General features: G+C 37.6%; 1 protein-coding gene across 1 annotated transcript in view; it reads left to right on the top strand.

The window, feature by feature from the left end:
* Positions 1–12,345, top strand: part of ERICH1 (glutamate rich 1) — a 50,319-nt gene extending 37,974 nt beyond the window's left edge. The window contains exon 6 of the mRNA XM_063442900.1: positions 10,781–12,345. Within this exon, the coding sequence (XP_063298970.1) occupies positions 10,781–10,851 (71 nt within the window). The 3' untranslated portion in view covers positions 10,852–12,345. The remainder of the gene's footprint in view (positions 1–10,780) is intronic.
* The last annotated feature ends 405 nt before the right edge of the window (positions 12,346–12,750 follow it).

The raw sequence follows: 12,750 nt of genomic DNA, 5'->3' as shown, positions 1-12,750 counted from the left end.
CCATAACACAGCTCACACGAACTCTCCATCTTGCAGTCAGAACCCACGGATGCAGAAGCCTACAGCTAGAGGTGAACACTCACGGCGGGTTCCTGAGATATCTGCCACCGCCACGCTGCAACAGTTAACTCCATGCAGAGTCTTGACCTTTGCTCTGGACCCTCTTTTTCTTAATATTGCCGTCTGCTGTCTGTACTACACGCTTGCCTTAACCCTGGTTCAACCTGGGGGGCAGGGGTCCTCTGCTCACCCGACTTACTTTGTAGATGGGGAGGTCCCTGGGGCACAATAATCTGCTGTAACTACCAACCGTTTATCATAATTACCTGAAAGCTTGCTGATACTCTATGAGCCTGCCTGAGGTTTTCCATCAATCAGTCTCTTGAATCATATAATCTGTCTTGTAATAGGGGAGGTCCTCTAGGCACGTATGCATACTAACATAAACAGTGCAGAATACGTGATATGATGTAAACCACTTCAAGACTAATCGTGCTGCTTTCATGCGACGTAGCTAAAAAGGTCACTAATCATATTCTATACACAATCTGATAGAAAGTTACTGTTATAAAGCTGTTAAATATATAAAATTGTGCTCGTTATCCCACTGCTCCTAATGTACTGCTTGACAAGATGCTCGAGGAATGCTGTTGGGGCACCAAGAGCTTGTATGTACTAATCACCATGCACACCAAAATAAAGAATAAAAAAATTATATTTATATGCTTTCATGAAAAAGCCAGTTTTCAATTATTATTTTTTTTTTTTTAATGAGTGGAGACTGGGTGGAAGTCTAACAGAAAAGGGAAGCGAGTTCCACAAGAAGGGTGCAGCCCCAGAGAGATCTTGAAGGCGAGATCAGAGGTGGGAGCAGAGGATAGACGTAGGTTTTCGGTAGAACGCAGGGACCTAGACGGGACATACTAGTGTATTAGGGAGGATAGGTGGGTTGGAGCAGCATTATGTAGGGACTTGTAAGTAAGCACCAGAATCTTAAATTGAGCCCTATATCTAACTGGAAGCCAATGCAGGGACTGACAGAGCTGGGTAGATACCCATACAACAGGCAGAGCTGAGTAAAATACAGAGCAATAACACACAGACCTGGCACAATATGATACCCATAATTATCCCTCACGGTCAGGATTACACTGAATTACAATACAGATACCCACACAGTACAATGTCTTTATATAATGCTTAATTTATCTCCCTACCTTCCCTGAGGATCTAGGTTTCCCTTTTCTGATCTCATCTTCATTAGTGCTGCTGCTATGACATCTTTGGCTTTCTAGCAAATGTTGCTACTTGTTTGAAACATGTCCGCTACTCCCCACTCCAATGTTGTGTCTGTCACGGTATATAAATATAACCCAACACACTGAGTACAAACCCAGAGAGTTTCCGGGCTTAACGAGCGTAACAGAAATAGTGACCAGGGAGTTCAAAGACACGTCAAAGTCACAGGGAAGCCAGTAATCAAACATTCGATGTACAAAACCAGGTCAGGGAAGCCAGATATCAGGATAGTCATGAGTGTCTCAGATACAGAGTTAAGACTACACTATAAAATGTTCAGTAGGAGTTATTAAAACTATTAATGACAGACAGCACAGTGCAGCGAGAAATGTCTGTCATTTTCCTCCCTCTCCTTGTCCTCTCTGGCATGTATGTGTATGTATGTATGTATGTATGTATGTATGTGTGTATATATATATATATATATATATATATATATATATATATATATTTATATATTTTGTGTGTGATTCCAACGGTTATGGCAATGCAATTATCTCCAAGTGCACAGAATCCCACGTGCATTTCCAACATGTAAAAACAGAATAAAATATATATTTATAACAATTTACACAATATCCCTGATATTCCACCATTCGTTAGATAGCTCGGGTCTGAGCGCATCAGATAGACGAATAGCGCTCAGACCTCACGAACGGTATGGCTAGTCTCTGTGATATAAGTCTTTTCGTGTCTCATTGTCCCGAACACGAGATGGCGGCCATCTTTTCCGCTTGTGAATAGGCGAGCGGGTGTCGGTCCCAAACCTCCTGGAACTAAACACGGATGGCCAGCTGCACGAATACAGCTCTCTGGCTGGTTGTCCCAACCCTTCGTGAACCGAACGTCGGCCGCCCTGAAGGGACCAATTAGCCTGCGGTTAACCGCAGCCTCAGCGTTCTAATTATGGGCACACACCGGGGTGTAGGTGGTCCTCGTTCGTGAGTTTGGATACGGGGAAAATAGTTGACGAACGAGGCCACCCTGAAGTAGTCAATTAAGGTTTGTGGTTAACCGCAAACCGCAACCTCCTGGTGGTCGTCCGTTCGGTTGTTTCCGAGGTCAACAGGGTTAAGTGGCGGCACACGCCAGGGGCCGGGTGGTCCGAGTTCGTATGCACGAACTTGTAATCCAAAGGGGTTCGTGTAAATGGGTAAAAGTTATAGAAATACCGAAGGAACCGTCTTCGGTACTTTAAAATAGGGTAATCCAATATGAGTCTGTGGAGTGTCCGTAACACACATCATAGATAAATATCTATTATTGGCATTATTGTGTCTATAGGTTTCTTCTTTACAATCAGTCCACACAAATCTCTGTCCCGAACACTGCTAATAGTGCAAGGTACGTACAATCTGACATACAATCTACCAAAGGTTACATTTCGTTTCCTTCCCCAACTTCTGCACAGGGATAGATCAACTGGCCATAGGATATAAGTGCTGTCCAAAAGTCTACTTTAAATTGTTAATCAGTCCCACAAGGCAAACTCCCATCTTCATAGGGAGGTATTTGCCCATTGTCCCAACTCATAGTTAGAGCCTCGCTCCATCCAGTAAGGGCTTCATCTGACACAGCCACTCATATTGAATCTTGTACACGTCCCCGAAAGACCAACATCCCTGCCACATTCGGTGTCTCAAGCCCCACTGCCAAATCAGAGATACCGCCTGTCTTGGCACTTAGTGGGGCCTCACCTCAGCTCATTTCTTCCCTTCTCCACACTAATTTGGCCGCCAGTTTATTTAGGAATACACGCTTGATGAGTTCTGTTACAATTACTTGTACATTTATTTAGTTGTACTATATATATATCCCTCACCAGCACTCCCACTAGACCCTGTACCCCATCCAGACCAAGCACACTAGCAGAGAACCAGGAAACCTCAAGCCCTAGTTCTATATTAAGCTTACCCCCCCCCCCCCCCCAACCCCCAAAACGAATCTAGTGTTTCTAAACTATTGCAAGTAACTTATTTCTCACATAAATATGCCCCAAGTTCTCATATGCCTCCACTAATTTTCATTTATATTTCCATAATTTAGAATCATTATCTACGCATACGGGTCACTGACAGCCCTGGAGCATCTTCATAAATCAATTTTTGTTTGCCAAAATTAAAGGGAAATTTACCAGGGCACTATGTGCATCTAAACCAGTTTCAGATAGGGGATCCACCTACGCAATAATCTATTTCATAGACTCAAGATACCTGGCAAACTTGGATTTATAGAACTGCATTTCACATGCACATTGAAAGCTGGCATTATTGTCCTTACAATTATAGAGCAGCAATACGATGTATATCCTAGTTGCCATAACAGCAGAAAAATAAATCTTAAACACTGCTAAGTTGTCTTTATGTGTTTAAACCTATAAAGAAAAGATTAATGTGTCAACTCTGCTTTATTGTATTTACTTAAAATGTTAGTGAGCTTAGTTTTAATGTGTTGTCTAAGTGGAACAGCACCTCCCTTAGTCCTATTATGATTAATGACTGGCAGGTTATTAAAAAATATCACATCACAGATATAAATCATATAGTTTGATCACATTTTAGAGGCTTCATATCATTCACTATAACAATAATTTTAATCCTTGGTACGCATGTATGGTACATGTGTACCAAGCTCTTTTGATATATCTAATAAGATAATAAACTGAAGGTCATTTTAAAATGCTGCAAATGATCTATTGTGTCTCTATCAACCTCAATGTAGTTAAAGATTTAGCTCATTTAGAAGATTAAAGCAAGAAAGGCTGCATCCAGAAAAATGGGCAGAGAACCAGTTTAAAAGTACAAGATGTACAGTGCTTGATGAGTACTGGCCGTTTTGGCTTTCCACCAAAACAAAATTATGACAAACCTTTTATTTTCTTCTTTTTTATGCCGAAACCTTAAAGGCATATACCGTATATACTCGTGTATAAGTCGATCTCATGTATAAGTCGAGTGCAGTTTTGTGACCAACAATTGTGAAATATGCTATGCCTCGTGGATAAGTCGAGGGTAAAACTTGGGGCTATGAAATTCTGTGATTTTTATAATTATATACACACACACACTCATACAAACACACACTCTGCATTATATACACACACACACACTCATACAAACACACACACACTCTGCGTTATATAAACACTGTGTGTTTGTGTGAATGCAGAGTGTGTTTGTATGAGTGTGTGTGTGTGTATATAATGCAGAGTGTGTGTGTAGTGTGTGGGGAGGGCATTTATATTATTTTTAATTTTTTTATTTAAATATTCTAATTTTTTATTTTAATATTGTAATTATTTTGAATTTTAATATTTTTTTATTCCATTTTTTTTTTTTATTATTCAAATTTTTGTTTTTTTACCCTGGTGGTCCAGTGGTGTGTACTGTGCAGGAGGGGGGCGTTCCTCCTGCGTTCTGTTCAGCTCCCCTGTAAGTCTCGCGGTCTGCGTGCCGCGTTACCACGGTAACCTGTGGCAAGGCTCTGACGCCGCGGCTCTTGCGAGATTTACAAGGGAGCTGACCAGAACGCAGGAGAAGGGAGCTGCAAGAAAGGTAAGTAAACGCTTCCTGCCAGCCCCCAACAGGACCGCCGGGCTTGTAATGAGCCCGGCGGTCCTGGTCTGTATTATGGCAATGTAAGTTGCCATAATACAGACATTGACTCAAGTATAAGTCGAGTGGGGGTTTTTCAGCACAAAAAATGTGCGGAAAAACTAGACTTATACTCGAGTATATATGGTACCTTAAATCTTCTGCATGTATACGAAAATTACTTAAAGGGAAATTGCCAAATCTTTTTCACGCTTTCCATAGGAAAATGATTGGTGGTATAGCAATGTTCTATAACTTTCTTTTAATAATTTTTTATATATTATTAAACAATAAGTTAATCTACTTGCACAGCAAGCTCCATATATACAGCATAATAGTTTTACATGTAGGAATGTATGCATCATTATTTCTACAGTGTAGAAATGTCCTAGCTACTGTTCAAACTTTGAACAACCGTGTGGCCAAATTTCAGAATTGTTATGTTTTCCCAGCTGCTATAGCAGGCGATTAAGCAACTTGCAGTTCTTCTGCTGCTGATAAACTTCTGTTCCTAGATATGATTGTGGTTCTGTGATCCTTATATCAACAAAATATAATCAGTCCTGGATCTCTTGCAAGAACTTGTTTATTGAAACAGTACACAGCCTTAATTAAAGGCAAGTATCAAGACACTAAAAAAGAAGAGGGATTAAAATACTTTGAATGTTTTTAATTTATCTGATCGAATTCTTACAATGGAAGAAACCTCCATACTTCAGAAAGGCCTTAAGTTGCACATAGCTCTTCTGATTCCAAATGTAATATATACATTGATCGTCACAAATTTGGTAGAAAACTAACATTAAAAAAACTCTTTCTAGATAAAGATTTTAACAGGTCTTCAAATAATAACCAATATGAACATACTGCTCTACATCCAAGGTCCACATTCTATCCTCAACAAACCAAAAATTACCATATTAGAGTCTTTGAAAAAAATATGGAGAAAGACTTAAGAGCACTGAATTTAAAAGAAAAGTCGTGAGACAATTTTACAAGAAAGGAATTCTTTAAAAAAAAAACGTAATGGAAGACTACCAGATTGTAATAAGAGCTGCAGATAAGGGTGGGGGCCTTGTAATTCTAAATTTGTCTGACTATAAAAAGGAAAACCAAAGACATCTCAATGATGAGAAAAGAATTCAAACAAGATTTATTAACTTTTAGATTAAGTAAGTTCCCTAGAATGGCCATATTCTATTATGTATCCAAAATACACAAAAGCTTAGTCACCCCCAGGACAACCAATTATTTCAGGGATTGGTTCCCTGATATCAAACCTGTCAGAATATGTAGATACATTTCTACAAAAAATGGTAGTGAAACTGAAATCCTATCTAAGAGACTACACATATTATTCAAATTCTGTCTACATTACATACAGCAGATGTTACGTCACTTTACATGGTCATTGAACATCTCCAAGGATGTGAGGCAATCCAGTATGCACTAGCCACACACTCCGAATTTAAAAATTACCAAATTGGTAATTCATTTTGAGTCACAATTTTTGAGGGGCAAATAACCATTTCTATCTACAAATTGAAGGAACTACCATGGGAACAAGTCATGCTAATTTATTTATGGGAAAGTGGGAAGATGAATTTATTTGGACTAACACCCACATGGTGCAAATCTGGTCCTATGGCAGAGATACATTGATGATTGCATTTTTATTTGGAAAGGGGACCACTCATCATTAGAACATTTTAGAATGTTTTAAAGAATATCTTAATTTTAATCCTTATAACCTTAAATTTACCTTTAATCAGTCACAAGTATAAATAGAATTTCTAGAAATCTACTTGAAAAATTACAAAATAGAAACAAAAACCTTTAGAAAATCCGTGGCCTGCAACAGTTTCATCCTTAACGATCGTTTTCATAAAAAAAAAAAAAAAAAAAACATGGCTGAACAACATTCCATTCAATTTTTAGAATTTAGTAGAATAAAACGTAATTGTTTGGAGCCGGAAGTATGCACAACACAAACAGAAGAAATGAAACAGCATTTTTTTTGTGAAAGGATATCCTGAGGATTTATTAAATAAAGGTATTCCTAGAACTATGGAAAATGAGAAAATATTAGAAACAAAATCTAAATCTCAAACGACATATACAGATATGCCAGCTTTTATAACTAGTTTTGATAATCAGGCTTACAAAATAAATAATATTCTACACAAAAAAACTGGAATATTTTAAAAGGAGACCCTCTATTGGATAAAATATTAGGTCAGAAACCTAAGATCATAAGGCTCTCAACTTAAATACAATATTCGCACTAACCACAATGAATGAAAGAAGAGAGAGAAACCCTACAGATTTAAAAGCAGGACCAGGGTTTTGGAAATTTAAAAAATGTAAAGGGTTCCTCAATAATCCTGAGCAGCGACAAGTAACTAAAGAATTTACCCATCCTCATACTAAAGAAATTTTCAAAAGTAAAACACGCAAATTGTAATACGACAGGATTAATATATATGTTAAGCTGCCCTTGTGACAAATTGTATATAGGGCGGACAAAAAGAGTAAGCGAACATATTAGGAACATCAAGATTTGTTCACATACCCTATCTAGACACTTTGATGTGGTCCATGTGAGAGATCCTAAGGGGCTTACATTTATAGGGATACAAAAAATAAATATCCCCTGGAGAGGTGGGGATCTAGAGAAAGAATTAGACAAAGCTGATGCAAAGTGGATTTTCCCATTAGATACCTTAGAACCTAAAGGTTTTGAAATGAAAGCATTCTTGTGTATACAAAATGAAAATGTAAAAAAAAAAAAAAAATTTTTTAAATTTCCTCTAATTCTTCACCCCCTTCTATTCTTTCTATTGTTGCACTTTTAAATATGTCTCTCATAACAAGGTTTTATTATGAACAATTTTAAAGATTGACATTTTTATAATTATCATCTTTAAGAACTGACACTTTGAAATTTTACCATTTTTACTTGATTTTTTTTAAATTTTATAATATGAAATTCATATAGTTTGGTTCATTTCCCCCAACACAGCCCCCTATGCGCCTCTACATCAATCCCCTATTCTGCTACTACAGACCCCTAACCTGCTACTTACAGCCCCAAACCCCCCAACTAGAGCCGCTAAACCCCTACACTACAGTCCCTTGTCTGCTCCACTACAGTCCCCTATTCCCCTACTACAGCCCCTTTCACCCTGCTACAGCCCCCTATCCGCCGCTACAACCCCTATCACCCTGCTAAAGCCCACTACCAGTGCCCTCCCGAGATTTGGTTCTGGATCCGTCCCTGCTCCAGATGCTATAAACACTTCAAAAAGGAAGCAGTTACAGTACCTACAGTGTCCCTTCAATATGTGTCCTATAAAAGCCAATCCTCATCCATTTCTTCTTAGTGAAGTGATGCTCTTTGTAAATTTAATACTAAGTGCTTCTATTTACAATGCAGGAAACCTGTTTAATTTATTTAGTGCATTTCTTTTGCAAAAAGAGTTGACTGAGTGGCCCTGGCTTATTTTATTAGTGGGAGTCCGTACAAGTCACAGTAAAATATGAAATGAATGCTCAATGAAATAAAACTAAGCTCTGTAATGTATTGTCCTGTAAAGAAAACAAAAAAATATATATTACTGGAAAAATATACAATTAATATATTATATAATCTAATTAATAAGCCATACAGTTCCTGACACATGGGTAAAAATGCCACATCAGAAATTTTGAGAATTACTTGTCCAGTATCCTGCGAGCAAATATGTACACATATTATAAATTCAACAGGCAAAAACACTCATAATAAATCTGCAATTTTATTTCCACCGTTATATTGATTCATACTTTTACTAATTATTTATAACCAAAGCAAATATATGGATTAAAGGGAAACTATAGTGCCAGTAAAGCAAACTCGCCTCTCGGCGCTGGCTCAGCTCCGCCCATGCTCCATCCCCGCCAATGTCCCCCGGCAGGGGAGACCTAATGTGCATGTGCGGCAATGGCCGTCCTCGTGTTAGGATTTCCCCATAGGAATTCATTGCTCTCCTATGGGGATTCCGGTGACACTGGAAGTCTTCATGCATAATGTGAGGACGTCCAGCGTCGTTTAGGCGACCAAAAATCGCCTGTCAACCCGGAAGTCCCTCTAGTGGCTGTCTGTGGACAGCCACAAGAGGAAGAGTTAACCCTAGCAGGTAATTATTGCAGTTTATAAAAACTGCAATATTTACATGCTCGGGGTTAAGAGTGATGGGTGATAGCACCCAGACCACTTCAATAAGCTGAAGTGGTCTGGGTGCCTACAGTGTCCCTTTGAAAACCAATACAATCACTTTCGTAAATTGTAAGTTATTATAAAATGTTTTATATTGTAGACTTGTATTTTTAGTAATGTTTACTTTCTTATTGTTATTTGTTAACTAGGGATCTGATAGCGATTATCACCCGCCTTTCAGGCAGATTGCCGATAACTAGTACCGATTTTTATTTGTTTTTTATTTGTTTTGATTTACAGTTTGAGAAAAGAAACACAAATCTGCCATTAACTCAACATGTTTAATATTTTATGTTTTGATTTATTTATATTTGTAAAAAATACATTTATTGAGTGGAAAATACACATACATGCGAGTCAGATTTTTTATGTTTTAAAGAATAGAGACAATAGAGACAATACACAATTTGTGTGTGTAAATATTTGGGGTAGGATTCTGTGGCTAATAATGTTGTGAGGTAAAAGTTTTTTGTTTTTTTATCATTTTATATAATTATCATATTACTTGATAATTGATTTTTAAAAAGAATTGACATTTTATTCCCCTGTCCATACCATTTTCCTGTGGCCTGGGAGGTGCAAATTACATTCCCTAGTGGTCCAGTGGCCTTGTGTAAGCTGCCAGGAGGTTTCATATTTAAGTGGGGGCGACTGGGACCCAGCACACTATTTCTTCTGTTTCCGGCAGCTCCTCTCTCCAGCGCTCGTGAAGCTGGTATGCCTTGCAGAGCTGTGCCATGGTAACCCATGGAGTTACGGGTTAGAGATGGAGAGAGGAACTGCCAAAAACAGATTATAGCATGTGCTTGGTCCCAGCCAGCCCCTCTTTAATGTGAGAGGCACCCAGGGAAAACTGTCACACCCACCCCCATTCCTCCCGCTAGTACACCACTGGTATAATTGTAAACTAATACAGATTATGACGAATATTGGCCGATAATAACTGATTACTGAATAACTGGCCAACTGATTATCGGTCATTCACATGTGCAATACTATTTTACTTTTTAAAAGCACTGAGTATAATCCTATTAAAGGGACACTTTAAGCGCCTAAACAACTTTAGCTTAATGAAGTGGTTATGGTGTTTGTACCATTCCCTAGTCTAACTGCTCCATTCTCTGCCATTTAGGCGTTAAACCACTTTGTTTAAGCAGCCCTCGCTGCTGACTCACACAGCTTGCCTACAAACTTTATGAAAAATAACTAAAACATTTTCATCTTTAATTATTGCACATTTAATTTAAAAATTCCTATTGTCTACCCTTTTAATAACCTGCCTGGAGCAGTGTCCTGCGTGTGAAAAAGTTTAATTAGCAGAATAGTAGGATAAGAACTTCTCAAATAAACACACTGTAAAAATGAAATATTTTCTCATGGAGACTGTGTGAGCCAAGGCCACGGGAGGTGTACTACGGCTGCACAAACTAAGTAAATGGCAGAGAACTGAGCAATGAGACTGCAAGCACGTGATCTATAAACAAAAACTCTTTTTTGGGGGGGCTGGGGTGTTAAGATAAGGTTGTTTAGGTCATTTAATCTGATTTGCCATGCTGTACTGTGGTATTTTCATCTTAAAATTTCTTAAACTCTGAACTCTGTAAATATGCATTATTATTTTGTTTTCCAGATCACCAAATGACACTTTGTTCTCTATTTAACTACTGGATTGTGGATATACTCCCCATGCGAAATAAGTAAATTATGTCAATATTTGAAATTTGTATCTCTTTACTGGATATAAGAATATGCAGTGTACTCTTTACAATACATACTTGCAGCATTGGAGAATGAAATGGCTAAAACGACCTGATGATATTTCATAAACTCCACATACACTGTACATGATCTACACATACACTAAGGTTCTGCTATACATTTTATCATCTATTATTTGGCATAGTAACTGAACAGCAACATCTAAAGTGAAGGGTATTCACAAGGGCAGCCAAGACATTAGTTTAAGCTAGCCACCGCAATAAAATGTAATAATTTTAATTAGCTCCCCGTAGACAGGCACTAACATAACTCCAGATTTGTTTTTACAGAAGACAAAGTGAAGTCTACTGGCAAGGGATAAAATTATAGACCGTAGTGCATTCACACAGCGGTTATTTAGTAAGTGCTATATACTATATTTTATAATATACAGGGGTTCAAATTTCCACTAGCTAGGCTTGAATGTTACTCAATGTTACACAAAGACCACACCAACCAATAAAAGTATATCTTAGCAAACAAAGTATATTATAACAATATGTAACTGCGTGGTAGATTCCCCCTAAATCCTTTCATGATGGTCTTAAAAAAAGCCAAAATATCATACTGATGGTAGGTCTTAGTTTATTTCTAAAAGAAAGGAAACATAAAATAGAGTGATATTGCATTAACAGGTGTTTTTGTTTTGTTTTTTGTTTTTTTGCACTAATTTGCATTTATGAGATTGTTGGACCATAATCAGCTCCAAGGTGCCTCCTCCAATATCCTGGTGGGCTTAATGCTCCTAATGCTCTATGGATTACAAACCCCTCTTTTCCAATTATCTTCAGATGAACCTCAGCAGGATTTAGCAGTAAGGTTAAAAATGTTTTACTGCTTTAATCCAAAAACAGAATTACAGTGGCATAAAAAGTCTATATTAGGAAGAAATGTGTTGGACTTTTTGTCTTTTAACAAGAGGGATGGCGACTCCTGGCACATGAAGTCAAAGAATGATGGTGGTGAAAAGATGACAGTGATGAGGGCAGCTTGAGGTATCTAAATGCATGTAATTTTGTGGGGTCTTTGGGGAAATAAGAATGCAAAGACTCCACAAGTGACACTGGTGCTTTAACCCCTTAAGGACACTTGACATGTGTGACATGTCATGATTCCCTTTTATTCCAGAGGTTTGGTCCTTAAGGGGTTAAATACATTTTCTATAGGTCACTTTTGGGTATTTTTGGATTACAAAATAATTCTGATTACAAAATCAACAACCATGATGTAATTTAAAAATGATATTTAATGTATTTCAAATGCTATATAGGAAAACGTAAAAACTGGAACCGGGTAGTTGGTATGCAGAAAATGTAAATGAAAATTCATTAGTTTTTTTTGTGTACTTATTACAATTGTTTGTATGCTGTCTATTGTTTTGTTTGTTTTTTCTTTTTTTCACATGTGTTTATGAATGTGATTTTATTAAAATTGCACATGGAGCTGAAGATTTATTTTTGTCTTTTTTTTTTCATAATGAGAATCAACTTAATGGATAACATAGGTCATAGGGGAATAAAAGGATGTGGGGAAGATTCTGAGTTTTCAAAAGTTAATGGGTAAGGGATAAGAGTGGGGATCAAATGAAGGAATTGCATTAAAATTGCAACATCCCAAACGGTCCGTATTGCGAGAACACTTTCATAGCAGAAGAAGAAGAACTTGATTAACGGTTGGAGTGTGATAGAGTAGAATGGGGAATGCATGTTTGCACAGAACTATCCTGTACCATAGTTCTAGAACAAGTACAGTGCCCTCCATTAATATTGGCACCCATGGTAAATAAAAGCAAAGAAGGGCGTGAAAAAAGTGTCTTTTATTGTTTAACAAAAAAAAAATCAC

This window comes from Pelobates fuscus, chromosome 2 (assembly GCF_036172605.1).
Source record: "Pelobates fuscus isolate aPelFus1 chromosome 2, aPelFus1.pri, whole genome shotgun sequence".
Taxonomy (NCBI): Eukaryota; Metazoa; Chordata; class Amphibia; order Anura; family Pelobatidae; genus Pelobates; species Pelobates fuscus.
The sequence above is the reverse complement of the archived record's forward strand: the minus strand, read 5'-3'. Positions and strand labels throughout refer to the sequence as shown.